Below are 27,765 nucleotides of genomic sequence, written 5' to 3' on the forward strand. Positions count from 1 at the left end.
ATTTCATGCATTTCACTCCAGTGTCATTAATATGGGCAACACTTATCGATCCCCCCATAAGTTGTTTTTGGACAGAAATTATAGAACGCAAGCTTTTGCTTTGGTGCAACACTAATGCCATTTAAGGGTAAACACATTCACTGCTTTTTCAGCTTCATGCGCAAATGGCTGTACTTGATCAACCACTCGAAACTGTTCTGGCAGCTGTCTACGTTGGAATGACTGTTCATCTCAATCTGCTCAGCGCAATTGTGAATTATTAATTCTTGTTTATTGTTATTATGTGTACTTCTAGCAGTTATGCTTGTCAATATTAATTGTTTTATACGCTATATTAACTGTTTTTGTCTTTTAATTTCGTTTATATACTAATACATACCTCATTAGCAGTTCGCTGCCTTAATGATCTCGACCTGCATAAATAAATACGCATATACGTTACCCATAAGTAACGTATATTTCTTCTGCACGAGGCTGTTTTTAGTTTATTGATGAGAACGGAATTTTTTAAGACTGATGGAGCTCCTTACATGTCCCACGCTGTATTAATTCATGTTAGCATAAAAACTGTATGCCTTATACAAGAATGCAAGGGCCCGTTTGAGTTTTTTAATGAGAACTAGAGATTTAGGATTGATAGAGCTCAAAAGAAAACTTCTTAACATATTACAAGATATAAAGCAAAGTGAAGGGGACACATTTATCATACAGTACATAACATTAGTTAAAGGAATTGAGTAGTAGAAGAGAGTGCAGGAAAAGGAGTTACTTGCACAAAAGGAGCAATATTGTTAAAATTAGAATCGATAGATTTCTGGAGAGAAAGGAATGTGAGCATCGGCTTAACATGTACGAGATTTACTCAATTTATTTTATTAACCTTATTGTTTAATAATGCGTAGCAGTAAGAGTACTTCATTAAAATATTTTTGTTTTCATAACGTGTTGGGGGAGTTTATTTGCAATGCTAACACATGATTGTTTTTCGCCCTCTAGATTCTTTTGGAACTTCTTACAAAGATCACAAATAGATCACAGTGTCACAAATAAATGAATGAAGACGAATGGAAAACTTCGCAGCTGCATTACTCCGAAGCATGACTCAAAATACCTGTTAATGTGTATCCATCAGTAAACACAAATGAGTATGAGTGAAAGTGGGACTTATAACGAAGCTGTATCTCGAAGAAGTTTGTTCTAAAGCCTGCAAACTTTAGAAAAAACCTTCTTTAGAATTTTTATAGGAAACACTATGTTTCCTAATACACAAAACTTGTGAAGGAAACCCTATCGTTGCAAATTTAAATGGTAACAGGAGGGATTATGGATATTGGATCACTGCTCCCACGCTGATGACCATGCGTAGCCATTGAACGTTACTTTCAGTTTACACCTAAGGGTAAATAACATCTCCAATTAACTTTCTCTGATTTGTAAATAGTGATTTTATTTCTTAAGAATTACAAAATAACTTTCTCGTATTCTCTGTATCTTGTGATCTCCTCTGACCATATGGTCGTCTTGCAGTATAAACAAAAAATTCATTTATTTATTTTTACTAATTATCCTTTTTAATACCTTGACCTTAATAAGGTCAAGGTGTTTAACAAGAGCGTAGCTTCCATGTGCTATTCACTTTACATGGTAACAATGTGCATAAGACAATACATTTCCTAAATCCTTATTTAAATCTACTGAATATCCTGTTTTAGATAATAATCTAACCTTATTAAATAATGTTAACTAATTAAACTTAGGGCAATTAACGGGGTTTTTTTAATTAAACATTTATGAACCATAATATTCTTGAATAATAGGTTACCTAAACTGGATTTTAAAATATCATGGAATTTTGTCACGTAAGGCTTGATTTTTTAATGACTGTAATCGAAAAATTAGCAGAAGGTAGACCCTATTATTGTTACGAAAAGTAGAGCGCGTACTGTGCAAAGTCTTAATTCACTTCGGTCGCATAGAATAACACAAGCGATTTTTCAACATAATATTCCGAATTTTGGTAATCAAATTCTAATATATATTTTTTTAATTTTCAGTAAATATTTTAATATTTGTTTTTTCAAGTCTTTCAAAAACCAGAGGGTTTAAGCTATTCACCAAAAATTAAAAAATCCAGAGGATATAAGGCGTATACGCTCCACTATAGCCCTGGCTGTCAGTAATGACAGCCGCTAAAAATAATAGTAAATGGGAAATTATCAGTAACTACAGTTTCACATCAGTCATTTTTGATCAGGAGAAACTAATGAGAACAACATACAATGAGACTGTCGAGTCATCGATTTATCATGAATGTATCGGAAAGTTCTCTGCAGCGTTAAAAAGTATTTTAAGTAACTCTTGTCGAAACGGAAGTCGAAAAAGTGCAGATGTTCACATCGGAAGGTCAAAAATTAACGTTGGAGTTTAGGCGCATCAACGACTTGGACCATATTGCGCCATGGTGCGTTACGTTTGTTCAAGTATGTGTTCACTAGTCGATTTGTATATTGTACGGACTTAGAAACTAGGAATGACTACTAGAGAAAAATTCTACCAGCATTGCATGAGACCGGCTAACTACAGCCTTGGTTGAAGAGGACTTTAGAAATTCCTCCAGCCATCGACCAGACTCGAACCCAGGTCTCTCCAACGAGTGGCAAGTGGCGAAACCATTACGGAGACCAAAAAATAAATATCTACAATCATAAAACGTTACTGGTACATAGGAATCCATTTGAAAGGAGAGAAACAAGAGTTTTAAATGTCAGCTTCGAGAACTTGGACGAGTTAAACTTAGCGAAACTATATGTATACCGTAGATATCCGGCAACTGTAAACTGCGGAAAACCCTGCCATAGTCTTCACCATTCGTATTTAATTCGAGGTTGTTGATTAAACCGCATGGAGGTTGATCGGTATTAAATAACTCACCATTCCATTATAAGCAATCTAACTGCGTGCATTTTGGGGTTTTTTTCGTGGAGGCGACTAAACTACGAAATCGGCATATCACCGTAAAGTGTGCACATTCCATAATCGTATTCTTATTTTGTGAGACAAAAAAGTCAAGTTTTAACAGAAAACCACGCAACTCTCGCCCTACTAACCCGACCATATTGTAAGTGTTATATACGCACTAAAGTGTAATCGTTCACATTCGATTATTGTCAGTGTGCTTCTCTTGCATATTGGAAATAAAAGTTATCCTACTTTGATTGCACACTTCCTAAATAAAAACCTAACTTGAACTACGTGAAAGGTCATTTATATACGGAGAAGTTACTTAAATATTTGGTATCGACATCAGATCAATAATGTGACAAAGAAAGAGATTTCTTTGATGATATTAAGGATACAAATATTTCGTTACGACAGAAAAATTTAAAGGCTGAACAGTTTGATTAAAAGCTGCCAATCATTGTCTAAAATAAATGATATCGGTGCTTGAAGAACCGATGGTGTATTCACGTGGTCTATTCAGCTGAATATTTACTGCAATTCAACGTGAGAGGCGAAAGGCTACGGCAAAGTTTTTCTGAGTCAGCTAAAGTTGTTAATTGTAATTTATTTGAAGGAATCTTTAAAAATGTGAGTTAAAAACTATTGCAATTTTAATTTCTACATACTTTACTGTTTTGTCGAAATGCAGATCCGTTCTACTCTACAGTACTTGGCAGGAGTTATTTCTCCTACTGGATTCTGTCTTTACTGTAACACTGTGAAGTTCAAGGGAAAAAATGCGACATGAAATCAATAATCCATTTCTGTCAAGAAGTCAGTTTCATGTATGGCCTATCAGTCCATGGTCTTGTAAACGGCAGGAAAACTCCAGTAGCAGTTTAACTTAATAGCTGCTTTATCAGCGAACACGATGGAACTCACTCACCCCTTGCCATATAACTATCGTACGCAATATATCTGAACCCATACATTTCTTTTACAATCAATGTACAAAATATTAATTAGAAAATAAATATAAATGTTTATTAAAAACTGAGATTATAACAATATGCCTTTCTTTTATTGTTTCGCACGAAAAGTCACTTTGCACGCATATTCCCTTATTACGTGGACATTCACCCGTCAAGTTTTGAAGGGTGGTATCACTGTATATGATGCACAATTATTATATTATGAATGATTATTATACTATCAAAAATCATGTTATATGCTCAGCAACAGTGCATCCATTGTTAGCTTCAGGCAGCTAACAGGAAAATAAACTCAAATCCCTTAAGCAAAAATAACGTCATATTTATAGAAAAGGAATGCACATTTCTTACCGAATGGCCTTGAAAAAATACAGCTTCGTTTGCTCCTAATCAACTAAGTTACCAAAGAGCAGAATATTTCATTAGCGAGTTGCATAATTTAAATAAGCGCACCTCCAAAAATAGAAATTTGTGAAAATTTTAGCTCACTGATGAATTGAACAATGTTCTCACCCCTGATAGCAAGTGATAAGCATTTGTGAACCATTACCAGTTCTCTGATAGCAGTAACAACTATGAATTGTGTTTTTGCAAATTTGAATGTTTCATGAGGGGTGTGCTGTTGCGTTTAACGCGAGGAAAGCGCGGTTATTTTTAAGATAACAATAATAAAAGCAATTCTGCTATATGTTTAGGTCCTTTCGGTTTCATTTAATACAGAGCACGTGAACCTCAGACGCATACTTATAAATTATTCGGGGTTACCAAACTAAGCCCTACGCCCTTTTATCATCCATCCGCAACCCTGGTTATATACCATGAATAGAGCAATTATTGTATTTAGTTCATCGTACGAATTTTAATGATTCCTAAATTTAGATTGCGGAAGTGGCATTGTCAAAAAATAAAAGGAGATGAAAAATAATTTCATCTCATTCGCAATTGTTCGTAGTGATCACTATTTCGAATAACCAAAAGCATATTTTCGTATTTTTCATTGATTTTTATTATGTGCATGGAAATTTCCATGTGCTTTACAAAAACAACTAAAAATTGAAATGTCTTTTGCATCATTTGGTTTGGTCCGTTCTTTGTTTCGGAGATTCCTTGGGATACCAACTGCTTAGATCCGAGTACGCCGGATCAAGTGGCGAGGAAATGTAGAGGCAGTCGAAACCATTTCGCTAGCTGCATTCTTTCTCCCACTTTATATAATTTTCACCCACATAAACAAGTAATCAAGGTAAGCTACAGCAACAAGATCTAGAAAAATTAGTGAGATGGGTTGAGAAATGAAATGGCTGTTGAAGTTTAGCACTGACAAATGAGGTATTGCATATGGGTAGCAGTAATTCTAGATTAACGTTGGTACTACACTCAGCATAGTCGAAACTAAAAAAAACCTTGGGGGACTGTACAGTCAGATATGAAGCAGTGCAGACAACCTGCCAGGACAGCTCATGGGTTAATGACATAGCAGAGATGCGGAGGTAATTATCCCATCGTACAAGGCAATGGTTAGGCCGCTTCTTGAGTGCTGCATACAGGTCTGGAGGCCTCATTTTAGGAAGGATGTAGATCTCCTGAAACGGGTGATAGGGCTACGAGATCAGTGAAGGGAACGAAAGATTGGTCTTACCAAAAAAGGCTTCTTCAGTTCTGCATATTACAACGTCTGGAAACTAGGTATCTGCGAGCTGATCTGATTGAGGTGTTTTAAAGCTTTGAATGGATTGAGGAAGCTCAGTCCTGATATCATTCTTCCTCTGACTACGTACATGAGAGCCATAAATTCATATTGAGGAAGGATAATTGCAGGATAGAGGTGCGGACGTTTGCCTTCAGCCAGCGGTGGGTTGATTGTTGGAACAAACTTCCATCTGTAGAAGAGGGTAGTTTGAATAAATTCAAGGAACAATTAAATAAACTATTTGAGGGGACGGAGAAGTGATGTGGGATTTTTTTTTAACTGAAGCTTTATAAGCTTGCTTTCTGCGAAATACTTATAATTCGTCGTATCGACTCCTTACGTCAGCAGTGCGTTTCTTAGAACTACAGTTTGTTAATGAGAAGAGATGGAATTGTAGTGTTAGTGCATCGAGGATTAACTAGCGAATGACCTTCCTACAAAAATTCTCTCAGTGATCAGTGTCACTGAAAGCGAATATTTAATATAATAGGCATTCTAGTATACAAATTCCAAGTATCCAAGATAAATTGATCTACAATCTTAGAGAGCCTCACATTATTCAAATTATTCATGCCTGTAAAAACAAGAGTTCGGACCACATCACCTCATTTCCGTTTTCTGGCTCGCTCAGTCACATGTCCAGCACTCAGGATGGCAAGTCATCGTCGTTTAAATGATTCTTTGAGACGATGAGCAGTTGGACGACTTGAAGCTGGGCAGTCGCATGCGGCACGTTGGCTTAATATGTCACTCAGTATCGTCTCTGCACTATGGGAGCCGTTTCAGGAGAGAGAGAGAGAGAGAGAGAGAAAGAGAGACCATTACAAGAAGAGCTGGCCAAGGTCGCCTGTTCCGTCAACCAGAACAGACCGCTATCTGGCTCTAACAGTAAGACAGAACCCTATGTCCTGTCATCAGCTGTCTCTTAAAGTTGCTGCAGCCACAGGTGAAAACATTTCCAACCGGACTCTGTTAAGAAGGTTCAATTCAAGTGGACTCTACGGTGATCCATTAACCCTAAACCACTGCAGAGCTAGTCGAAACTGGTGTCATGAACATGCGACTTGGAGCCCTGAAGAATGGGTTACAGTTCTGTTCTCTATCAGTCCCGTTTAAACCTAAAAACAGATTTTAGACGTGGTTTCACCTGGAGACAACAAGGAATGCGGTACCATCCCTCCAACATCAGAGAAAAGGACACTAACGGAGGGGTAGAATAATGATCAACGGCCGCACTCCTCTTCATCATTTTGATAGGAGTACTGTGCAGAGAACAGACCCTTGTACCCTATGTACGATTTTTTAACGGCGCAGTTGGCCCAGATTTTCTTTTCATGCACGACAACGCCAGTGAACGCAGAGGTCAAATGGTGAAGGGATATGTTGAAACTGGAGATATCGAACGACTGCTGTGGCCAGCACAATCACCAGACTTAAATCCGATGAAACGTGTGGGAGTGTAGTACGACACCCTTGGACGTCGTACTGCACGCCAACAGTCAACTCCTCGGTCACTTGGTGAGCTAAGCGCTCGTGGAAGAATGGGATGTATTGCCACAGAATTTTACAGACATCCTCATACCGAACCTGTTTAACCGTTGGAGGAAACCATACGCTGTACTCCTCTCATGTGATCATGTTTTCGAGAATCTTGTATCGACTTCTGTAATGTGACCTTTTCAGTAATTCTTATACAACCCCTATAATTGTCCTTTATACCTGTCCAAAGTTTTCGCTGCCTTCTTACTTTATCGTTATTCTGTGGTACCACCACCATACCAAATTTTGTCCCGCTTCATCGCAAGTTGCACGAGTTACACCAAGTTTCTACAAGTTCTATTAATTTCGTTGAGCAGCGTAGCTTCGCGCTTCTTTAGTAATGTAGAGAGAAATGATGCAATACTCCATTTACAGTTATTATGAAAGTTCATCCGTTTTCTCAACCTGCATGTACATCCTACCAAAACTCACCGCACAGTTAAGTCACGAACAAAGCCTGCATTTATTCTACGCAAATAGCGCGTTGGCTCCAATTTGTCGCTAATGACTTTCATTTCTGCTACTACCAGAAAGCTGGTGGTGTTGTATTTCATTCCTCTTTTAGTGCATTCTTCTAGTCCACTAACGAAGATGGACACATTGCCCTTGGTCTGATTTTGCTTTTCGGTTCATCCGAAAGGTGTTCAATTTGATTAAGTTCGTACTGTCTGGCTACTGCAATGTTTCGATGTTATTCTCTGCAAACCATATGTTGACACTCTTTGCTTTGCAACATGGAGCATTGTCGTTTTGGAAAATCACAGGATTGCCTCCTTTAATTTGCCACAAAGTGGGGCACACAGAATTCTTCAGAACTTGAATGCAGGATACAGCAGTCATGGTTCTATTGAACACAGTTAAGAAAAGTACCCCAAACCAGAAGTCCTCCTCCCAATTTCACAGTTAGGGAAAACAACCTCGGGTAGTTATATGTCTATCAGAATAGAATAGCGTGTAGCGTTACATTGCTCTACAAAACAGAATTATATTGATTGAAGCCCTGTTTTCTGTGTGCTTTCATCATACCCGTTTTGTCGGTGTGCATTTTTATTATCAAAAGACTGCATTTCCATCCTGAAAATTCATGGCATGCCACTTTCTCCGTGTCGGGAAAACACTTACAGATTTGGGGGTGGCCGACTACATTCTGGACTAACCACCTAATCTTTATAGGCCCAAATATTTTCGTATTCGTATACAACTTCTGCAATCACCAAAACTGCAGTAAACTTCAGAGTTTACTGCAGTTTTGGTGTAGTTTATACGCAGATGGAAGGGGGGAAAAGTCTTAATAGCAGAGGCTTAGTTTGGGTGCTGGTTATGTGTAATTCAACAAAAAAATCTTAGATTGTCTTTTTAAATGAGATGAATTCAAATAGGATGCACCGAGATACCTAAATCGATGTTATTGTCTTAAACATTATTATAAATATGAAAAATAAACTACTTCGTAGATGGAAGTAACAAACGTCAACAACTGAAATATTAAAGGCAACTTTATTTCTAAATACCTCATTATGTTTTCACTCTTACATTCTTGCACTTATGGCTCCAGGGGCAATGACATGTTGTCCTAAATACAACTGGCAATGTTAGAAAGAAATCTATTAGTGGAAGCACGTTCACATCTTACATCATACAGAGCTGTTTTGACAATCTCTACAAAACAAAAATATCAACCAGGTACACTTCTATCCTAAGTTATCAAATATGTCTGAGAGATCCATCTCATGGCAGCCAATAATTGGTGATACAAATCCGGAAATACCACAATCTCTGTAGATACTGACAATATTTGTACATATTCTATAACTATTCGTATATGTGAAGTGCTTTTGAGTAACGCTAAATTGCAACATATTAAATGTAACACAAAGTTTATGGATCGTGGTGTCTGCCAGTCAGCTGACAGTTGGATTACGTGGGGAGGAAAGCAAGCAACTGAGTGCAGAAGTCAGTTCTCAACTACTAATGAATATGGAGTAGGCGGGTCACTTCCTGATCTTTGTAAGAATTGAAGAAATATTATGATCAGAATAAATAGTAAACTTTGCATTCAATTAAAACAACAGAGGTCATATTAATGAGGTAAATGAGGTCTTTATTAGACATAATAGCACCAAAATAGGAACTATTTAACAAAATGTTTGGCACAGGTTGTTTTTTTTTTCCTCTAATGAAAGACTAGCCCACTTGCATTTCATATTATAAAACCATGTTACTAGGTTCAGTACTTTGAAAACGGAATGAATCAAGAAACTATAACGTTTTGTTAATGAGTGTATCAGCTATATCAGTTGTGATTTATGCAATTACACACACGTGTTGTTATATAATCACAGAAAACGCAAAATAATATCTTAAATAAAAGAGCCGTTTGTATTCTATGTCGTAGTGCCACTGAACTATATAATTTTTCGTTATCTGAGGAGGAAGAGGTTATGCTGTTTCCTTTGGAGCTGAGGTCGCTATAATCAGAATGGCAGATATAAGCGCAACGTACAATATGAACTTCATCTAGTATTCTGCCAAATATAAAAGGTACGAAATATATCATACTGAAACAGTCTACCTGGATTTTTTTCCAAATTATATTCAGTGTTACTAAACTATAGCCATCAGTTCTGATTTCTTTAAAAAAATGTTCAGGTTTCATGTCTTGTATGTTATGGAAAGAAAAATAAAATCCGAAAAACAAACCCTCAGAAATATCAATAACACTATAAATTCGAAACAGAGTAGTCGGTATAAAAAAGCCACATACTGTTTACAATTGTATTAAAATATCAAGAATTATGAAACATTCTAGTGCATGGTTGGCTGTAAATCACCACTGATAATTCCGCAATTATTCAACTTTCTTCTCTGGTTGCCAGGATCTCCTTAGCAATGGAACCATGAAGATACTTGTGGAAGTAAATTAACTTGAATGAAATGAATAATAAAAAGAATATACTTTGATGAAGTTTCACTTCTACAACCTGGAATCATTTCTCCACTGAGATAAGTGGAAGTTAATGCTAGTTGCTTTTGAAATCTTACACTTTATTTATGTAAGACGGTCGATCATAAAGTTTTTATTTTGACCTAGAAAGAATCTATTCTGTATATACCTTGAAATTGTATCTGCTGTCGGTATAATTCTTTGTAGCGCCATATGCAAAATATTATCAGAATAATGTTGCATTTTTATTTTTTTATAGACATTTGGGTGAAGCATGTCAAGAGGACTTTTTCGTCACTGTGAATGCCTGGATGGAGAAAAAACCAAATTTAATTTTTCAAATGTCATGACAGCTTTGTAGTATTGGTGAATCAAGTAAATTTCAGTTGTCTGTGTCGAAAAATTAAGATATTCAATCGCAGGACATGAACAATCCGATAAACATTAAGATCTTAAAGTTGATCAAATTAAGACGAAACCTGTTCTGCTTTCTAATTTCAAAATAATGAAGATTTAATTTGAATGTCAGTCTTACTGGTGTTATTTTCTCGTCTGCATGCCAGCGTACGCTGTTTATGAATTCATCTTAATAAGACTTAATAAAACTGTATTGTGGATGACCTTTTATCTGGATTACTTTTATTTTACGGAACTCACCTCCCAACTGTTTGTGTGTCGATTTGAATGAAATTGAACTGGAAAGAGTTGTGAAAACTTATTAAAATGAAATCGCATTTTAATATGCATTATATAATTTATACTTTTTAGTATATAATAAAATAAGATAATATAAATTTCTTCTTGTCGAAGTCATCTTCATTATTAATAAAAGGGTAAAATAAATCAAACTCTACGATAATGGTGTTTGATACCGACGTGAAGAACATTGAAAATAAGCCATTAAGCTTGATTCTTTGGAAACTAAAAATACCGTAATGTTCGATGAAAATCTCATTTATAAGACAACAGAAACATCACTGTATTAATACATTAGTAACAGGTGCTTTTATTGTGCGGTTATAAAGAGCTTGTATAATCTAGAGGCGGAGGAATAATCAGTAGTATGGTATATTATAGTCATTAACTACCTAGATTTGGATACGGACAACTGTAAAATATGCTTAATGCTGTTTCCTGCTTGTGCGTGCATGTATATGGGAAGGAAAACTAGTTCCTGGAATGGCGTTCTTTGAAACGAACGTTTTTCTTAAGCAGATTCGAAGCGGCATAGTGAAAACTACTAATTCGGCATAGCTACTTGTAGATATTCTCCACCTTAAAAACAAGTGTACTGTCTTTCTTCTCCATTAATGCAAATTACTGCCGATTATGATACAAAAACATTTCAAGAACTGCCTCTAATTGGAAGACGTAAGCAATCTTTCACTGCAATAAAATTTTTGAGTCTTTCTTTACTTCTTTTATAAGATTCTTTTACATCGCGCTTTCAGATATTATAATGTCATAAAGGTTTAAGGCCATATTATATTATTATTCTCTTTGGTCGTAGCAGTGCTTCTGCAATGTTTCTTCTGTAGTTCAATACCAAATTGGTTTCTTCTGTAGGAAAAAAAAATCACGTATAATAATGAACGACACAATCATAATAAATAACAAAATAAATATTTAAAGCTTCTGTGACTGGTGATTATATCAGCATAATCAATAAACTCTAAACAGAAACTTTAGTAACATTTTCCTTTGTACGATATTAAGATGTTTTGTCCTAGGAACGGTCCAAAGTGTTCTAGGTAAAACAAGCATATACATTGTACTCAGAATTCGCAAGAAAGGTGAAATTTCTTCAGTTTTCACACAGTACGCTCCAAACTCTCAAAACTCGAAGTGTAATCTTTCTATTTTAAACTGATGATAAACGACAAACGTTCTAAAAAACTAAAGCTCTTACTCGTGGTTGACGTTACATAAATCTTTAAAAAATAATTTGATCTTAAATCCTTGCAGAATAATCCCACGCAATTTAGCACTATAAATATATAAATGATAAATTGCAATAAAATTAATCCAATTTTGTAAAAAAAAATATGCCTAAATAGACTTTAACGCAATTGGACATTCAGCCAAACTCTGATTCCCACATTAAAGAATATCACGATAACTTTCAACGAGCAGATTTTTTTTTTATAAAGCAAACTGTATCATTCTGGTAATTAAATAAACGGGTAATAAAATTGCGACTTAATTCAAAAGCAGCTCTGAATGAAGAGGCTGCTTAAGCACATATACAGTAGCGGACAAAAAGAGTAATACCTAGCAAAACTTTGAAAACGTGTATATAAAGCATACCATATTATACTCTAAATACATTCCTATATAGTAAAATATTTACACCATAAATAAGTATAACCGAATTATACCTTTCAAAAATAAAGTAATCTGAATTCTGTGAGAGTTAAATATAGCTTTCTTTGTGATTGCGACACCCAGTTTTTTTTGCATTTATTCAGATTTGCGAATCTTATTCACTTTGTTTTCTACAAGATATCAATAAAAATCTTGGCTTAATGTTACTTAAAAACGGTGTCAGTTTCTCTGTATAATGAGCGCTATTTGTTGTATTTGGGGAACCACTAGGACATCATTACAAATACACGCGCCGTGTGAATGAAATTGTTTTCAAAGGTTAATTACCTCAGAATTACAACTCAATTTGTATAACATAAACTGAAAGCATATTCCACGCAAAAGCCTGTTCTGAAGAAACACATCAAACGAAATGGTTCAACCAATATGTCAGTTAATAGTGCGCAGCGTTATTTTTAGCTGTTTTTTTGAATAGGTAAAAAAACCGTCAGAAAGCCAATCACTCTATTCGTTTGACACGGTGGTAAATAAAAGAGCGTACTATATTTGTGATTAGCCAGCGTATGACATTGACAAGCCAGAGGAAATCCGCACTTCTTTAGCATCAGACTGAAAAACAAAATTAATATTAAATATATAACGGATGGGTGATTTAATCAGCGCCAAATCACCAAATTAATTAATATTTTTATATTAATTTTGAACTCATAATAGTGCTTTGACTATATTGTTTGCTACATGTAATGAAAACGGTTACGTTAACGTTAGGTTAATTACATTAAATGAAAAAAAAAAAAAAATGAATATTCCTATATAAAACATGTTTATATAAAGAATGTAAGTTCACAAACCAGAAAGAGTATTGCAGCGTTTTGTCCGGCTGCATTCAGTACAGGTATTGAATAAAAATGATTAGCGACATTACTTCTAGTGCCCTCGTGGATAGCCCAGTTGGGGATTGCCGTCCACCACACACCGAGTTCACTCGAAACCTGAATTAGAGTCACGTTGATGACGGGAGGAATTTTTATGGGTCTTTTCCACAACGTGGCTGAGTTAGTCAGTCTCAGGCGAGGGTAGCATGGTTTTTACTCCCGGGAACTCGGGTTTTTCTTCCAGAAAACAGAAATTAGATCTCAAAACACACGCAATTTATACACGGAGCAATAGGCTCTTAGTCGCTAATGCTTATAAAACCCTACAACAACGACAACACTTCCAGTTGAATTCTTTAATGAAACTATTTTAAGGAAATTAACGTAATAAGGTCTATGAATATTGTAACTTCCAGTTTTGAATATCAATATTATGTAATTTTTAAGATGCGGATGCTATTCTTCTGACAGCTAGCAAACAAATTGAGGGCGCCAATTATCACGGATACCTCTCATATATAAAAATTTTCCTATTGCTGTTATTGCTGATGAAAAAAAATCAGACTGCAAAAAGGTGAGCATTTCATCAGGATGAATGCCAGGTGAGGTGAGAATTGTGACTGTCACGTAGTTAATGCAGATACTTATATTCAAATTTCGTCCCATCCATTTTTATACCATTGCTGGTATAAAAAATTACTTCCATCAAGACGATAAAATATGTTTTTTTAAAGACGACTCCCTGATATATGGCATTTGATATTTGTTCATTATATCAATATTCCACTGTGATCTTATAACAGTATCATACAATGTTCTAGGATAAAAATTATTTACAAATTTTGTAATCTTGAATTTTTCAACCCCATTTAAAATCTTTAAGTGCTAACCTTTAAGATGCTGATGTTATCCCATTGACTGCTGAAGAAATGGAAGGCCTGTTGTGATAGGTCGCTCAAATAACAGAAAGTTTCTTATTTCTGTTATTTTCTTAAATGAGTCAACGTTTCAACTTGATGATTAAAAAAGCGAAATTAATTCAGAAATTGCACTTCTATATAAAATTCCTTTTCAAATATACTATAACCCATTATTGTTTTGATACCAAGACCTTCGTTATATTAAACATTTTCAAAGTTTATTTGGGTGTTTCAATTTTTCTGTCCGCTACTGTAGGACCTCAATTAGGGGCTCCTAGAATACCCAATAATTAAATAATTACCTTCCCTTGTGGCACAGAGGACTTTCTAACACACAGACACCAATATTAAATGTATGATCACTCACTGTTCTTCCACGGGCTTACAAATAACATATCGTATTACTTAACCCGATGATCATCAACAATGGCCGCTCGCGAATTTCGGTGCCTAATGGACATAGAGCTCTGCAACCCACTTCTCGAGGAACCACGAAAAAATATACGTCCCCATCAATATTACAAAATCTATCTACACAATCAGTTACTTTGAAAAGTGATATGTTAGCCTGTATGGCGGAACTTAAATGGTAAAACACATGATGAGAATTCAGGCGACCTTTCAATAGGTAGTTGGAAGCTCTTGTCGATATGACGTCCAAAGGAAGCCAGTGTAGAGTTGTGAAGTTACAGCAGCTCAGGTGATTCGATCTCCTATCCATTAGTCAGTATCTCCCCAGAAAGGCATTGCCTCGTATCCAGTTACCAGTCAGAGTACACGACTCAGCACAATCAAAGAACGCACTGGACTCATCACATTGAATTGATTCAAACACCACTTAAAGCACAACTGCTCTGTTCTATCTATACGAGTGCTATCGCCGAATAACGTTAATACTTTGTCAGCGTTTGATAAGATTCAGGAAACGCTTCTCTTCCATCGTCAACAGCGATGAATGCTGCTGAGAATCCTTTACTATTAATTGTATCATCTGATCGAAATCGCAGTAAAAGTGACTCTCCAACCGACAGAAGTTCTTGTGGAACCTAAAGGAAATATAAAATTACAACGTGAAATTTATTACCTTTAAGATTAAAGAATAATTTTATGTTAAATAAGAAAGAACCAAAATTGATTGATGTTGTTATACAGAGATGCATTTGCAGTTTTAAAAACTATAATAGAGGGTTATTCTCTGAAATAAAAATCACACGTATGAAAAATTATCTTACCGTTATCGAAAGAATTTTTTTTTCTGTAGATAAAATGGAAGCCATCGTCGGGCGCGCGCACATACACCTTCAAACATTTAAAGCACCTTGTGGGGGGGCAAACAAGAAAAATTCTGATAATTATCTAACGGATCCAGTAATTGATTCTAATTATTCATTACCGTCCCCGAGAGGTGTGCTTGGATGCTTTCAGAATTCCACGTTAACACAGCCCTGCGCGCGCACACACACACACACACACACACACACACACACACACACACACACGTGTATGTTACTTCACCGTTGCGAGATATCGTTTAATTCCTGTTTAATAAGACGGGTGGAGTGATAGGCACTGCCATCTCTTAGCCATAGATCGAATTAATATCACAATATTCTGTAGACCATAATGTCAGCATTAGTACTGATAATGAATTCAGAATAGCAAACCCTCCAACTTTGAGGAGTATTAATCAGAGATGAATGCATCGTTTCATTATTTTCAGTTTCAATTTAATGAACATTAATTTTTTAAACAGCTTCCTACCACTGAATGAATTAATAGCACATCCAGAAAGATCAACAATTAAGCTGTACTATCAAATAATAAAATCGTATTATACTTAAATACTATTCGATAACATAATACAAAACAATTATGTTGTTTCGTTTTATTAAATAATAATAATAATTCGAAAACATCAGGAAAATCCCTTCAGCGGACCTACTTCACGTGGTGGAAGTGCCGGCTGAGGTAGATTAGTGGTGCCATCTGGTGTCTTTCCCAAGAAATAACAGTCCACTGGCGTAAGCTAAATAGGTCCACTTCCATAGAGCAATGATGATGTTGAAAAGAAATAATAATAATGCATCGAGTGCAACGCGGGATAAAATCACTCGTGTTCAGGACTTAGGAAGAGGTATCGGTTCGAAAAGTTATAGAGAGCCTCCCGAGGAGCATGTGGGGCTGTCCCCCCCCCCCCATAAGACCATTCAGCTGGAAGTGCTTCCTACGCAACTGCGCTAATGAACATCTAGAAAGAAAGAAAATGCCAAAGCATGAAGCGGAGCATCGAAATGAACACGCTCATCATGCGAAAATACTAAGAAATAACCAAGCTAGAGACCAATATGATAATGTACAGGCCGAGACTACATACCAAGCGGCAAGAACAATTCCCCGATATTCACGTCATTGAACAGCAAATAGTGGACTAGAGAGGGTCCATCGTCACGAAGAACCTGATAATTGATAGATATTGTAATTTTGAAAAAAATCATGCAGCACGTGAGCGATCAACTACGAAGAACATCGACAACATGGAACCAGAAGAGGAAGATTAACAAGAAATACAACTCAGGGCAGCTGACGTGGAAAGGAGACGAGGTCATGATATCCAGAATAGAAGATGAGTGGAAGAAGGCCCTAACAGAGTTCAAAGGAATGGACCCCACAAAGACCCACGTGATACCGAAGTAGAGAACAAACAGAATCCTGTGGAGAGTCACAGGCCACCTCAATCGGCATATAATACCACATTACCTCGAGAACAACGGTGCAACACTGGAGGCCACCCACATAGCCGTATACTGTGCTGCCATAGGAACTACTAGGATTAATGAAAGAGAAACAAGGGACCAGAAGCAGAAAGAAACGAAAAAGAACAAAGAACCACCAGCTTGGGAAAGAAGACTTCAGCAGAAGATAGAAGAATTAAGAGAGACCAATTGATCCAGTACCAACTGGATAACAGGGTAAGAAATTGATCGTAGAAGTGAAGAGCATCCTCAAGGGAGACAACCTCCCCAACATATAGAGACCAAAAATCGGAGAATACTTAACAACACTGAAGCAACACTCAGCAAGGAACTAAGTCGATAAAAAGAGAGCTTCAGAGGAAAATAAACAACGGAATATCCAATGAAAATCAAAGAGCCTTCTAGAAGAGTATCATTCAAGACGGATAAACAGAAACGGAACACCCGAGTAGAAGACGATTGAGGAGTTCTGGATCATTCGAGCTCCCTGAACAGAACTAGAACGGAAGAAAACCAAGGACGTACAAGAGACGAGAGAATGGGTGATTCGAGAGGAAGAAATACAACAGTCGATCAGAAAGTCACACAACTGGTGAACCACAGGAACAGATAACGTCCAAACTACTGATACAAGAAGATCACTTGCACACATAAGCACCTAGCAGAGTTCACCCGAATGATAAGGTGCCCAGATACAATCCTAGAGTTTCTTATTCGAGGAATCACATACCTGAAAGGCTAAACATCAAGATACAAGAAACTCCGCGAAATACAATTCTATCTCCTATATCCTGACCAGCTGCATAACCAAGAAGATTGGAGAGCCAGAACGTCATGGCCGAACAGCAGAAAGTATGCAAGGAACTAACCATTGATGCCGCAGTTATAGAGCAAGCTTGCAAGAAGTGCCGCAACCTGTACATAGCCTGCATCGATTACCGCAAGGACCTTCAACGCCGTGCCTCATAGTTAGCTAATAATGTGAGTACCACCATCAAGGTCGAGAACATAATAACCACACCGATTCCCAATCTTTCCGGAAGATGCCCTGAGCCCACTGTGATTCTCTCTTGCACTGAACCCCTTATATACCACGTTCAATAACAGTAAGTATGAATATAACCTCAAAGAAGGAAGGAAAAACCTGGATGATCTCAAGTTCTATGTGGCAACCGAGAAGTAACTCCAGCAACTACTCCGAATTACAGAAGAATTCAGCAATGAAATCAGGATGGAATTTGGTCTGGGCACGACTGGGCAGTTTCAAAAATAAGCCCCAACAAATGTCTGGGGGGGTAGACTTTATTGAATATATAGTCATAATTTTTTTAAATTTTTCGTCAATAATTACGACATATTTTTTTGTTAAACTATTTAAAAAATGCTTATGATCTTTCGCAACAGTCTAGAAATCTGCCATTATGAAAATTTCTCCTCAAACCTGGCAAACCGATTGACAACTCCCTGTTGTTTTAGATCTATTTTCCCTCTAAATCACATAGGAAAAGTTTTTGATGGACTTGTGTCTTGCTGTATAATTAATTTATTGACTGAAAATAATTTCTGATCTGAAATTCACATCGGCTTTCGTCCTGGAGTTGGTACGGAAGATCCTTTGTTTCATTTTATGAAACTCATCACTTACGCATAATAGAAATACTCTTTCACTGACCCCAAAATAGATAGATTAAACAATGAAAGAATGAAAATTCTATTTTCTCAGTTCCTTTTATTAAAATAATGTTTACTTTAATATTTATCATCTATGGCTTTCCAGTAATCCATACGCAGTAATATGAACGAATTTAATTCAGTGACCCGTACACCGAGTAACACAGTCAAGCTACGAATGATATCGAAGAAGAGGGACCTAACCAATACTCTGCGAGATGGAAATAATTTCCTCTATATACGTGATTTCCATTTTGAATTAGCAAAACTGTTCTCTCGTAATAAAAAATATATCATAATATCTTAAAATAAAAATATCTTATTCAAATAAAAAAATCATAGCCACGACTAAATGACTTCACCTGTGCAATTTCTATCCTTACAGGATAGAAATTGCACAGAAACGGATTTTAAAAGGATTTATTTTTATAATGATGCACTGATTCCGTTTATATATATGTATATTAAATATTGTATATTCATTCTTTCTTTCTTTATACTCGTACAATGTGTTAAATGCTGATAAACGTCATCTCTCAGAACTGGCAGGTTTGCCTCCGAAAGCAACATATATCCCTCACCTCATCTGTAGATTATAATTTATAAAAAACTTGACTGCCACGATCCTACATTTACTGGAAAATTACTGGAAAATGAAATTGAGAAGTGGAAATGGTATCACGTGCGCCGCTGACATTTCTATCCTAAAGTTACATCTCAAAATTTAAAGAAAACTTCACCTTAATTAGGAAATGTTATTTTTAACATATTTGTACACATACCTTGTTGCCACAAAATTTTCCAAGTCGAGGAGAAGAGTCATCGTAGCCATCGTACACTTCCACAAAATCATACCCACATTCTTGTTCATGTTCAATCTCAAAGGTAAGGAAACGCAGCTGCACCCTTCTCCCTTCAGAAGCTTCAATTATCCAATCACAGTCTGCTTTATTATCGTAACTTACGTCTCCATACTTAGCATGAGAGTAAAGATGTTCCATCGATGTCTGCGCCATTAACCGTCCACCACACACTAAACAGGAAAAATACACGTTTTAATGCTTTAGAACAGGTTAGTAATAACAAGAAAGGCTGGAATGCAACTTCAGTTACAAGTTTTAATTTACAATTTATACTCAATTATAACAAAAAGATATAAGATTCATTGCTGTTTTATTCTTTAATTATCAATGCCGATCCTAGGTCGGCATTGATAATTAAAGGATAATTTGTTAGGATTTAAATAATTTGGTGTGAACAGCGTTTGGTCCAGCTACTGTAGAATTCTGAATCTACTTGATTTTCATCCACTGGAGTAAGTACCCTGGTGGATCTGTACATGGTGTTAGAGTTAGTCTGGTACTTTAGTTATTATTATTATTGTTGTTGCTCTTATATTATTTCGCCCTGTGTACCAAGTACACAGAGTGTACTTGGTAGCAGTACATAAGACACTCAGCACGACATACGAATTTAATTATTCGGGTGGTCTAATGTAATAGTTTGGTTTCCATGTGCCACCATAACCGGGTAGGAACAAAGCGGTACCCATCCTCAGCATGAAGAGGTGAGCCTGTATTAATTTAATTTCCCAAAAAGGGACAGATCCCGCATCCACCGAAGCAGTGCTAAATCAGTGGGTGTGTCAGCAGATTTCTACAGTTGGCCATCCTAGAGGGAAAAAAAGAGAAAGAAATAAGTCACTGATGGCTTCGTGAATTTCAGTATTACTAAGGATAATCCTGAAAGGCAAGTAGGATTCGAAAAGAAAGCATCCATTCATAATGATGCGTCGTAGAAATTCGTAGTGGAAGTTGTCAGTAACTGCCTTCTTCTGTTGAAAACGTCAACAGAAAAACTGTTGAAAATGATTGAAATTGGAGACAGTTTCCATTAAAACTTTTACATTGTCACGCGAGAACTGCAGAATTTTTTCTAGTAGGAAATTTCTAGTCACAATAATCGCAGTGGAAGACGACGTGATGATAAGGAGCAAAACAAAAAAAAAAATTAATTATTATATTAAGGTCACCGTAATTTCTTACATAAACCTGTATTTGTGTCAGTAAATTGCGCGTGTGTTCTCTTGTCGATTTGCCTGTTTTGCTGGGCGAAAACAAATCCATATTCTGGAGGGAAACCTTGCTGTCAATGCTTGAGACCGACTAACTCAGCCACGGAGTGAAAAAGCCCATTAAAGTTCCTCGCGTCGAAGGGCCTTCTTCACCCGGTGTGAGGAGGACGGTGACAATACCACTGTGCTACCAGCGCAGATTGATGATAAGGATCAAATAGCCGATGCAAAAATGGGAAAAGTGTATACATTTCCTAACCGGATGAGGGTAGTTACCGTCCTTAAATTTTGTCTTACTCGACACAGGGCAGGGTTCTTTTCCTGGAGTTCGCATGGTGATGCTTGAAGCTACAGGCGAGTTAATTCTAAAGAAGTACCAAATTTTATGACAGTTGACTTCGTTGATTATTAGCCAGTTAACACGAACTTGGATGTTGTTTTAAAAGGATTTTTGAGGAAATCACTTGTGCTGATTTAGAACGATTCAACTTCAGCCCATGGTTTCTAGGAATGAGGTCGGGTTATTAATATACAACGGGCTATCGGAAAAATTTGCTCAGTGTCATCACGGTCGAGTGAAGTGTGTAACATCTTAATATATTCCGGCAGACTTACTGGATATATCTATATAATAATTTGCTTATATCCCTCTCTCCGGAACGCTTTTTGAACTCAAAGCTTTTGACCTGATTCTCTTTGTAATAGGTTTTATTTAACAGTAGAATTTTAAAATAAATAAACAAACAGTTTGCAGTAAAATTTTCCGACCGAGTTTCAAAATTTCCGTTATTTTTTAAGTTTCTGCAGTTCTGGCTACATGTTCGCCATGGTTTCCCTAGAATAAATGCAATTTTGTCTGTGAAATAATTATATATTTTTTAAAGTCATACATTAAAAAATATCGATCAGTCATTATAAAATATTTCAAAAATAATTAATCATATTTTAAATATATTTTATTACCCGAGTCCGTCCCACTGACAACCTCGGTTCCCTTCACTTGACGTTTTTGTAAATACTTCGATATTAATCTTTACTTCTCTGAAACAGTTAAGGCGAAATATTGAATTCACGGGTATTCCAGTAGTACATTATCACGGATGGATCTCGTAGAATTATAAATTGTTATAGTAATAGTAATTCCTGTTTGGGAAATCCCCTTAACATAAAGCTTATATTGATACATTCGTGTAATATTTTCTCAAATAAATTATTTGTTATTCTGGAGGATTCTGAATAAAAAATATTAAGAGTAGTTCTCGATCGTGTTTCTTGTTTTCGCGCAATAGCCAAGAGAGAAAGAACTGCGTTTAATTTTCGTATGAATCAAAATATGCATTATTGCGCCTCGCTGGAAATGTCTTCCTGCCACTGTTTTGAGAATTTGAGAATCAGTAGGTCAAAGGCCTCGGTAGCCGAGTGGTCAAGAGCGCGGAGTGAAGTAGCACACGCTCTTTTGAGTAGACCGGGGTTCAAACCCCTCGCTACTAGATACGGTCGATCTACCAACTCACACTGGACCAGCGTGGTAGATTATAGTCCATTTCCCTCAGCATGAATTGTTGAGGAGGCTTCCATCCTGCAGTGGGTTGATAATGGCTGCGGTTTACCTTTTAGGTTAAATGGCGCAGATAACCACTTTCTTTTATGACAGTAATTCTGATTAATTCAGGCCGCACTGTGATACACTTCACGTTTTTGTCTTCCCACTCTTATACTTTACAATGTTGGTTTGTCGACAGGCTTGTGTAAATGTAGTGGCCCTTTGAATAAGACAAAGTAATCGTGATGTTGCAATGGAGCTCGATAAACAACAGGAACACTTTCTTATTTTAAAATAAAGTAATACAAGGCAACAGCTATTATTTCTGGAAGCCAATGAAGAATTATATCGTACTCGATACATTGTGCATTCGAGTACACAATGCTATTAATAATAGCATTGTGTCCTTAATGGAATGGGAGAATGGTGCATAGAGAATGAAATTGTCTTTTTTACCAGTATGCTTGTATAATTTTTGAAAATACTTCTCACATTTTCTTTTTCGGTCATTTTAACTATATTTTAACTATTCTGCAGTGCCACACGTGAAAAATCAGTCACGTTTTCTCACTTCATACTGCACATATAAAAAAAGAGATGGGCGATAAAAACGGTGTACTAATTTATCCATTTTACAAATCCCGCCTGAACAAGGAGTTGTACAGTAGTCAGAAATGTTGATTATTCTTATTCGCTCGAGCATCTTTGTTCAATATTGTTATTCACTTGCATATATTTGCATAAAATGGGATATAAATTGTATTCGACACTTTATTTCTTAAAGTGGACTAATCACATCTCCCCTCCTCATCCGGAATGGAACAACCGCGGGCCCCACCCTGCTTTCGTGTCAGCAATTATGAATAATTATACAAAGTTGTAGAATCTTTTAAAGTAATTAGGAATAATGTAATGACGTTTATTTAATAAAGCTTCGAAAATGCTCACAGCGAGCGATGACGCAAGTTCGAGTATTAATTTCGTTCTTAACAAGCAATTTGCTTTCTTTTCCTATTAATCATCTCGTTAATTACATTAGGCGAGTACAGAGAGATTTAAGCCTTACAAGTCTTTAATTTGATAGTCCAAAATTAGTAGTAGGGTGGTGTAAAGAAACAGCAAAAAATAATTAAAAATGATAATCTCTGCGTTCAAAGATTATTAGATTCGAAATGCACGACGCATATTAAGCGAGGTCTTTCAGAAAGTAACGGCAAAAATATGCCCTTTTGGCCGAACGTGCCACAAATTACCGTTCAGCTAATTTTTATATAATAGCAATTATACTCGTATGGACAAGTTGCAAAGCTTTCGACCATTTGAAAATGGCGGCTTACTTAGTGAAAAAAAAAAGCGTAAAAAAGTTCTTGTAGGTGGCTTTAATTTTAAATAAACAAACAAATAAATTATAACATAATTCTAAATAAAATTTTAGGTTGTCACTGCGGATGTCTGAATATATCGCTTACAAAAACACGGCATTTCTCAAAAGAGCAAGAAGCAGGTCAGACAGAATACATTCAAATATTTTATATTCAAAACTAAATCATGTATTTAGTTTTGAATATAAAATGTATAAACGTTTAATCAGGGATTTTATTCCAGATAGGTTCTTTAGGGTTAAACATAACGCATTTTCATAACTAATAATATGAAATAATTAAGTAGGAAAGGGAAGGGAAGGAAAACAGGTTTAATAGAACTTGAGAACTTATTATTTTTTTTTTCCACATTAAATGGCAGTATGAAAATTCAAGTTTATGAAAAATCATTGAATATGTTTCATTTTAGCATCGATAGAACGGAATAATACAGTACTTCACTCTTCGAAAACCTACAATAGCTAGGTGATACCAGCCTAATGTGCAGATGCATAGTTTTTGCAGACTGAAAGCTCGAATCTGCACTGTCCCGCCAGTTTGGCTACGGAATGTAACAAAACTTGAGAAATACGCTGTTTTAATTGTTCCTGTTTTACTTCTCAAGAAATTCCATCGCTCGTATAAGAGAGATGACAAGTGTGCGAGTGACTACAGCGAATTCTATAGTGATTTAAAAGCGCCTCCTCTCATAAATCAGTTGCTTATAGAGAACATTAAAATCTCCTAAGTTACGCAGTTATTTAATTTTAAATAAAGAAGTAAGCTTACTTAAATTAGTAGTAGGCAACTCCAGACATCTTTCTTAATACACACACAAACATATATATAAAACAAACCTTCATATCACTCACTACTAATACCTCTTCTTATCACGTGCCATTAGTGGCACCGCTCCTACCTCCACTTGGCGGAGCTGGTAACCTGAAGAAAAGTTATCCTCCAGAGCCAAAACAAGCAAATACAAATTACAACTATTTTGCACTTGATCCTAGATACTGGCAAGTACACGACACTGCCACCACCAGTGATCGACTAATAACATATTAGTTATAGGTTCACGATACCATTAGATTCTCCACTAGAACTGCCAAATGGGATACCTTTGACAATATTATCCGAGATGCTCTTCACCACCATTCAGCTGAGCGCTTTCGAACCATGAATAGCCACCAGAAAACTAATTTCCTGCAAGACTTATTCCATAAAACATAACGTGCCTCAATGAAAAATGTATCCGACATCCAAAATCAGTTCCCTGGTGGTCAGTAGAATTAACAGATCTCCGCTGCTATCTACAGCGTGCAAGGAGAGAGTTAACGAAGGACACACCTACCTCAAACAGTAGCACAGTACAAGGAAAGATACAATGCAATCCAGAGAGAATACATGAACAAAATTTATCGTGCCAAACAAAGTTCCTGGCGTGCCCTGGTGTAGGCAGAAGGCAATAAAAACCCTTGTGGTTTGGTTCACAAGCTCATAAGGAACAGAATGGGATCCACAGACATCATAAATTCTATCCGTTTTGAGGACTCCTCGGAAACGATTCCCTGGGAATAGACAATGAACAAGATTCTAGATGGAATAATCTACCAAGACAATCCTGATCATGACACCGAAGTATACAGAAACGTCATCACTGAGAATCATGGCTACTTGCCCTCGGCCAGAGAAGAATCCTTCACGGAAGAGGAGGTTGCATTAGCCATAAATAAAATCAAAAATGGAAAAGCTCCCGGACTGGACCTCATCGAGGGAGAGTCCGTCAAACACCCTTGGTCTGTTGCACCCAATGTCTAGTACAAGTATTTAACACGAGTCTTCATGAAGGCTCCTTTCCTACACGTTGGAAACACGCCAACCTCAGGCTTTTACCCAAAGATCCAATCCAAACCATCCCACTGTTACAGCCAAAGCATACCGTCCAATTGCAATATTAGGAAAAGCATTTGAAAGATTACTTCTCACCCGTCTTCATTCTGTCTATGAAACCAAAGGATTCACCTCCACACTCTAGTTTGGCTTCGAGCAGAGGTGCTCAACTATTGATGCACTACTGAAAACCACACAGCTAGCAGATAATTCTGATGCCAGTTACGTACTAACGCTTTTTATAGATTTTAAGGGAGCTTTTGACACCGTCTGGTGGCCAGGGATCCTGCGGCGAGCCAGAACATCTGGCTGCTCCTTCAACATCTTCAAATGTCTTACAGATTACTTCTCTAACAGAAAAGTTACCATGAAAACAAAATTTCATAGTATCACCCGCCAACTCACCAGAAAATTCTAGATAATTTAGAAACTAAATTGGCAGATTTTCGTCTATTTATAAAGCTCATTAGCGCTGTTGTTAAATTTTGTTAAAATTGACTAAACAAATTTTTAATCCCGGTTGTTACCACCTTCAAAATCAACATTGCAAGCCATTGCTAAAAATTGTTTTCAAAGATGACTTAGAAATACAAGTTGAAAAGCTTCATCAGATGTTTATCAAGTTCAAAATAACTCACCTACACCCATGCAACAGAAAGCTTGTTCTTCGTTTACTATAACGGTTCATGAGAAAATTAGAAATTGAATGCTGCAATAAAATATGCAATTGTACAGACAATGTAGAGGATCATTCAGCTTACGACGTTATGAATATTATCAAAGAAATGAAAGTCTTCGAGACAACTGGCAAGCGTACAGAAACTTTAAACCTTCCTTTTCCTCCATTGTCAACAAATACACCGACTTCAATTGAAGAAGAGGACCTTTTCTGCAGCAGACCTATTTGTCATTAAAATTCGGACTGCCTTAAGAAATGGTATTATCGATCACTTGTGGTTTTTAAACAACTACTTTAAATCTACGAAAGAATAAATATTATGTTTGTAATATTTCAATTTGTTTATGTATTATGTTTTTGTTTTGGTACGCACTATTTATGTAGTTTTTGAATAAAATGAGTTATATCCATTGTTTTTCCATGTTTTTACTTAATTTTAGTTTCAAACAGAATCCAGGGAACTCGAGATTTGTATTAATTCATCACGAAATCTGGGAAATGATAAAATACCGCGAATTCATAAACCCTAATTGTTTATATATGGGAAGTACCAAAAGTGTTCCATACGGTATTTCACCCTCCTAATAAAGAACAAATTATGCTGTAGGGCGAGATCCCGGAACGTTTATCTGGAGATGTCGGTACATGGGTTACCTTACATCTATTTCTGTGTCTTATTTCCATCTGTGTCTGTTTCTATCTGATCTGAAAATTGTTTATTTCTACCTGATCTTCTGAAGCAACTCGTGTATAATCTTTATGAAGGAATTCCGTGCAAGAATTCAATTACAATTGCCGCAATTGCGTTGTACTTATGAACATAGGGTGCAATTTTGTTCAAGCCTTACAGTAGCTCTGTACGCTATGAGATAATTATTTCTAAAATGCCTAGTTTCAATTATTACCAACGAATCTAAACGTCAGTAAGAAAAATAATGTTTTTACAAAAAAGTTGGAAGGAAGAAAACCCTTCGTGTCGTTTTTTTTCCATTTTGAAGAAGTGGTCGCTTTGGAAAATTCGGAAGCAAACATTCGTTTTTCCAAAATTCAGTGGAGTGAATGGAAAGGAAAAGGCCTGACATTTTAACTTTACCAGTTGAGTTACTGAGTGCTTACATATTTACGAAAGGAAGTGTACAAACTGAAGGGGGAAATTCCACCTCAGTTTTTGAAATGACCTGAACAACAGCGAACTTCAGGAAATTCTTCCCATCGACTTTCTTGAAAGTAAAACTTAGTTCAAAAAGTCCAATTTGTGGATGATTTGTAGAAATTCTAGACGCTGGAAAGGTTATATTTCGTTTAAGGAAACATAACCTTTCATTAGATCTATAATGGATCAAATACAACTAGTGCACGAGAATGTGAACAATCGCAATTTCTACGTGACTGTGATATATTTATTTCGTAAAGGTATACGAACACTTTGCAAGAACTGCAATCCATTACAAGGTAGTATTAGACTTCTCTGAAAGATGTAAACTGAGTAACAGACAGCACAACATTTTCCGAAGAATCCTTGCTATGATTTCTGCACTTCGAAGATCCTACGAGAATCTTTACTTT

At 36.4% G+C, this 27,765-nt stretch overlaps 1 protein-coding gene across 1 annotated transcript in view; it reads right to left on the reverse strand.

Moving 5' to 3' along the window:
* Positions 1-14,970: 14,970 nt before the first annotated feature.
* Positions 14,971-27,765, reverse strand: part of LOC150081758 (protein tolkin-like) — a 285,479-nt gene continuing 272,684 nt past the window's right edge. The window contains exons 19-20 of the mRNA XM_090379622.1: positions 19,432-19,682; positions 14,971-15,271 (exon numbers count right to left, since the gene is read on the reverse strand). Of these exons, the coding sequence (XP_090235748.1) occupies positions 15,116-15,271; positions 19,432-19,682 (407 nt within the window). The 3' untranslated portion in view covers positions 14,971-15,115. The remainder of the gene's footprint in view (positions 15,272-19,431; positions 19,683-27,765) is intronic.

This window comes from Mastigoproctus giganteus, chromosome 8, assembly GCF_048544385.1.
Source record: "Mastigoproctus giganteus isolate SK-2022 chromosome 8, ASM4854438v1, whole genome shotgun sequence".
Taxonomy (NCBI): domain Eukaryota; kingdom Metazoa; phylum Arthropoda; class Arachnida; order Uropygi; family Thelyphonidae; genus Mastigoproctus; species Mastigoproctus giganteus.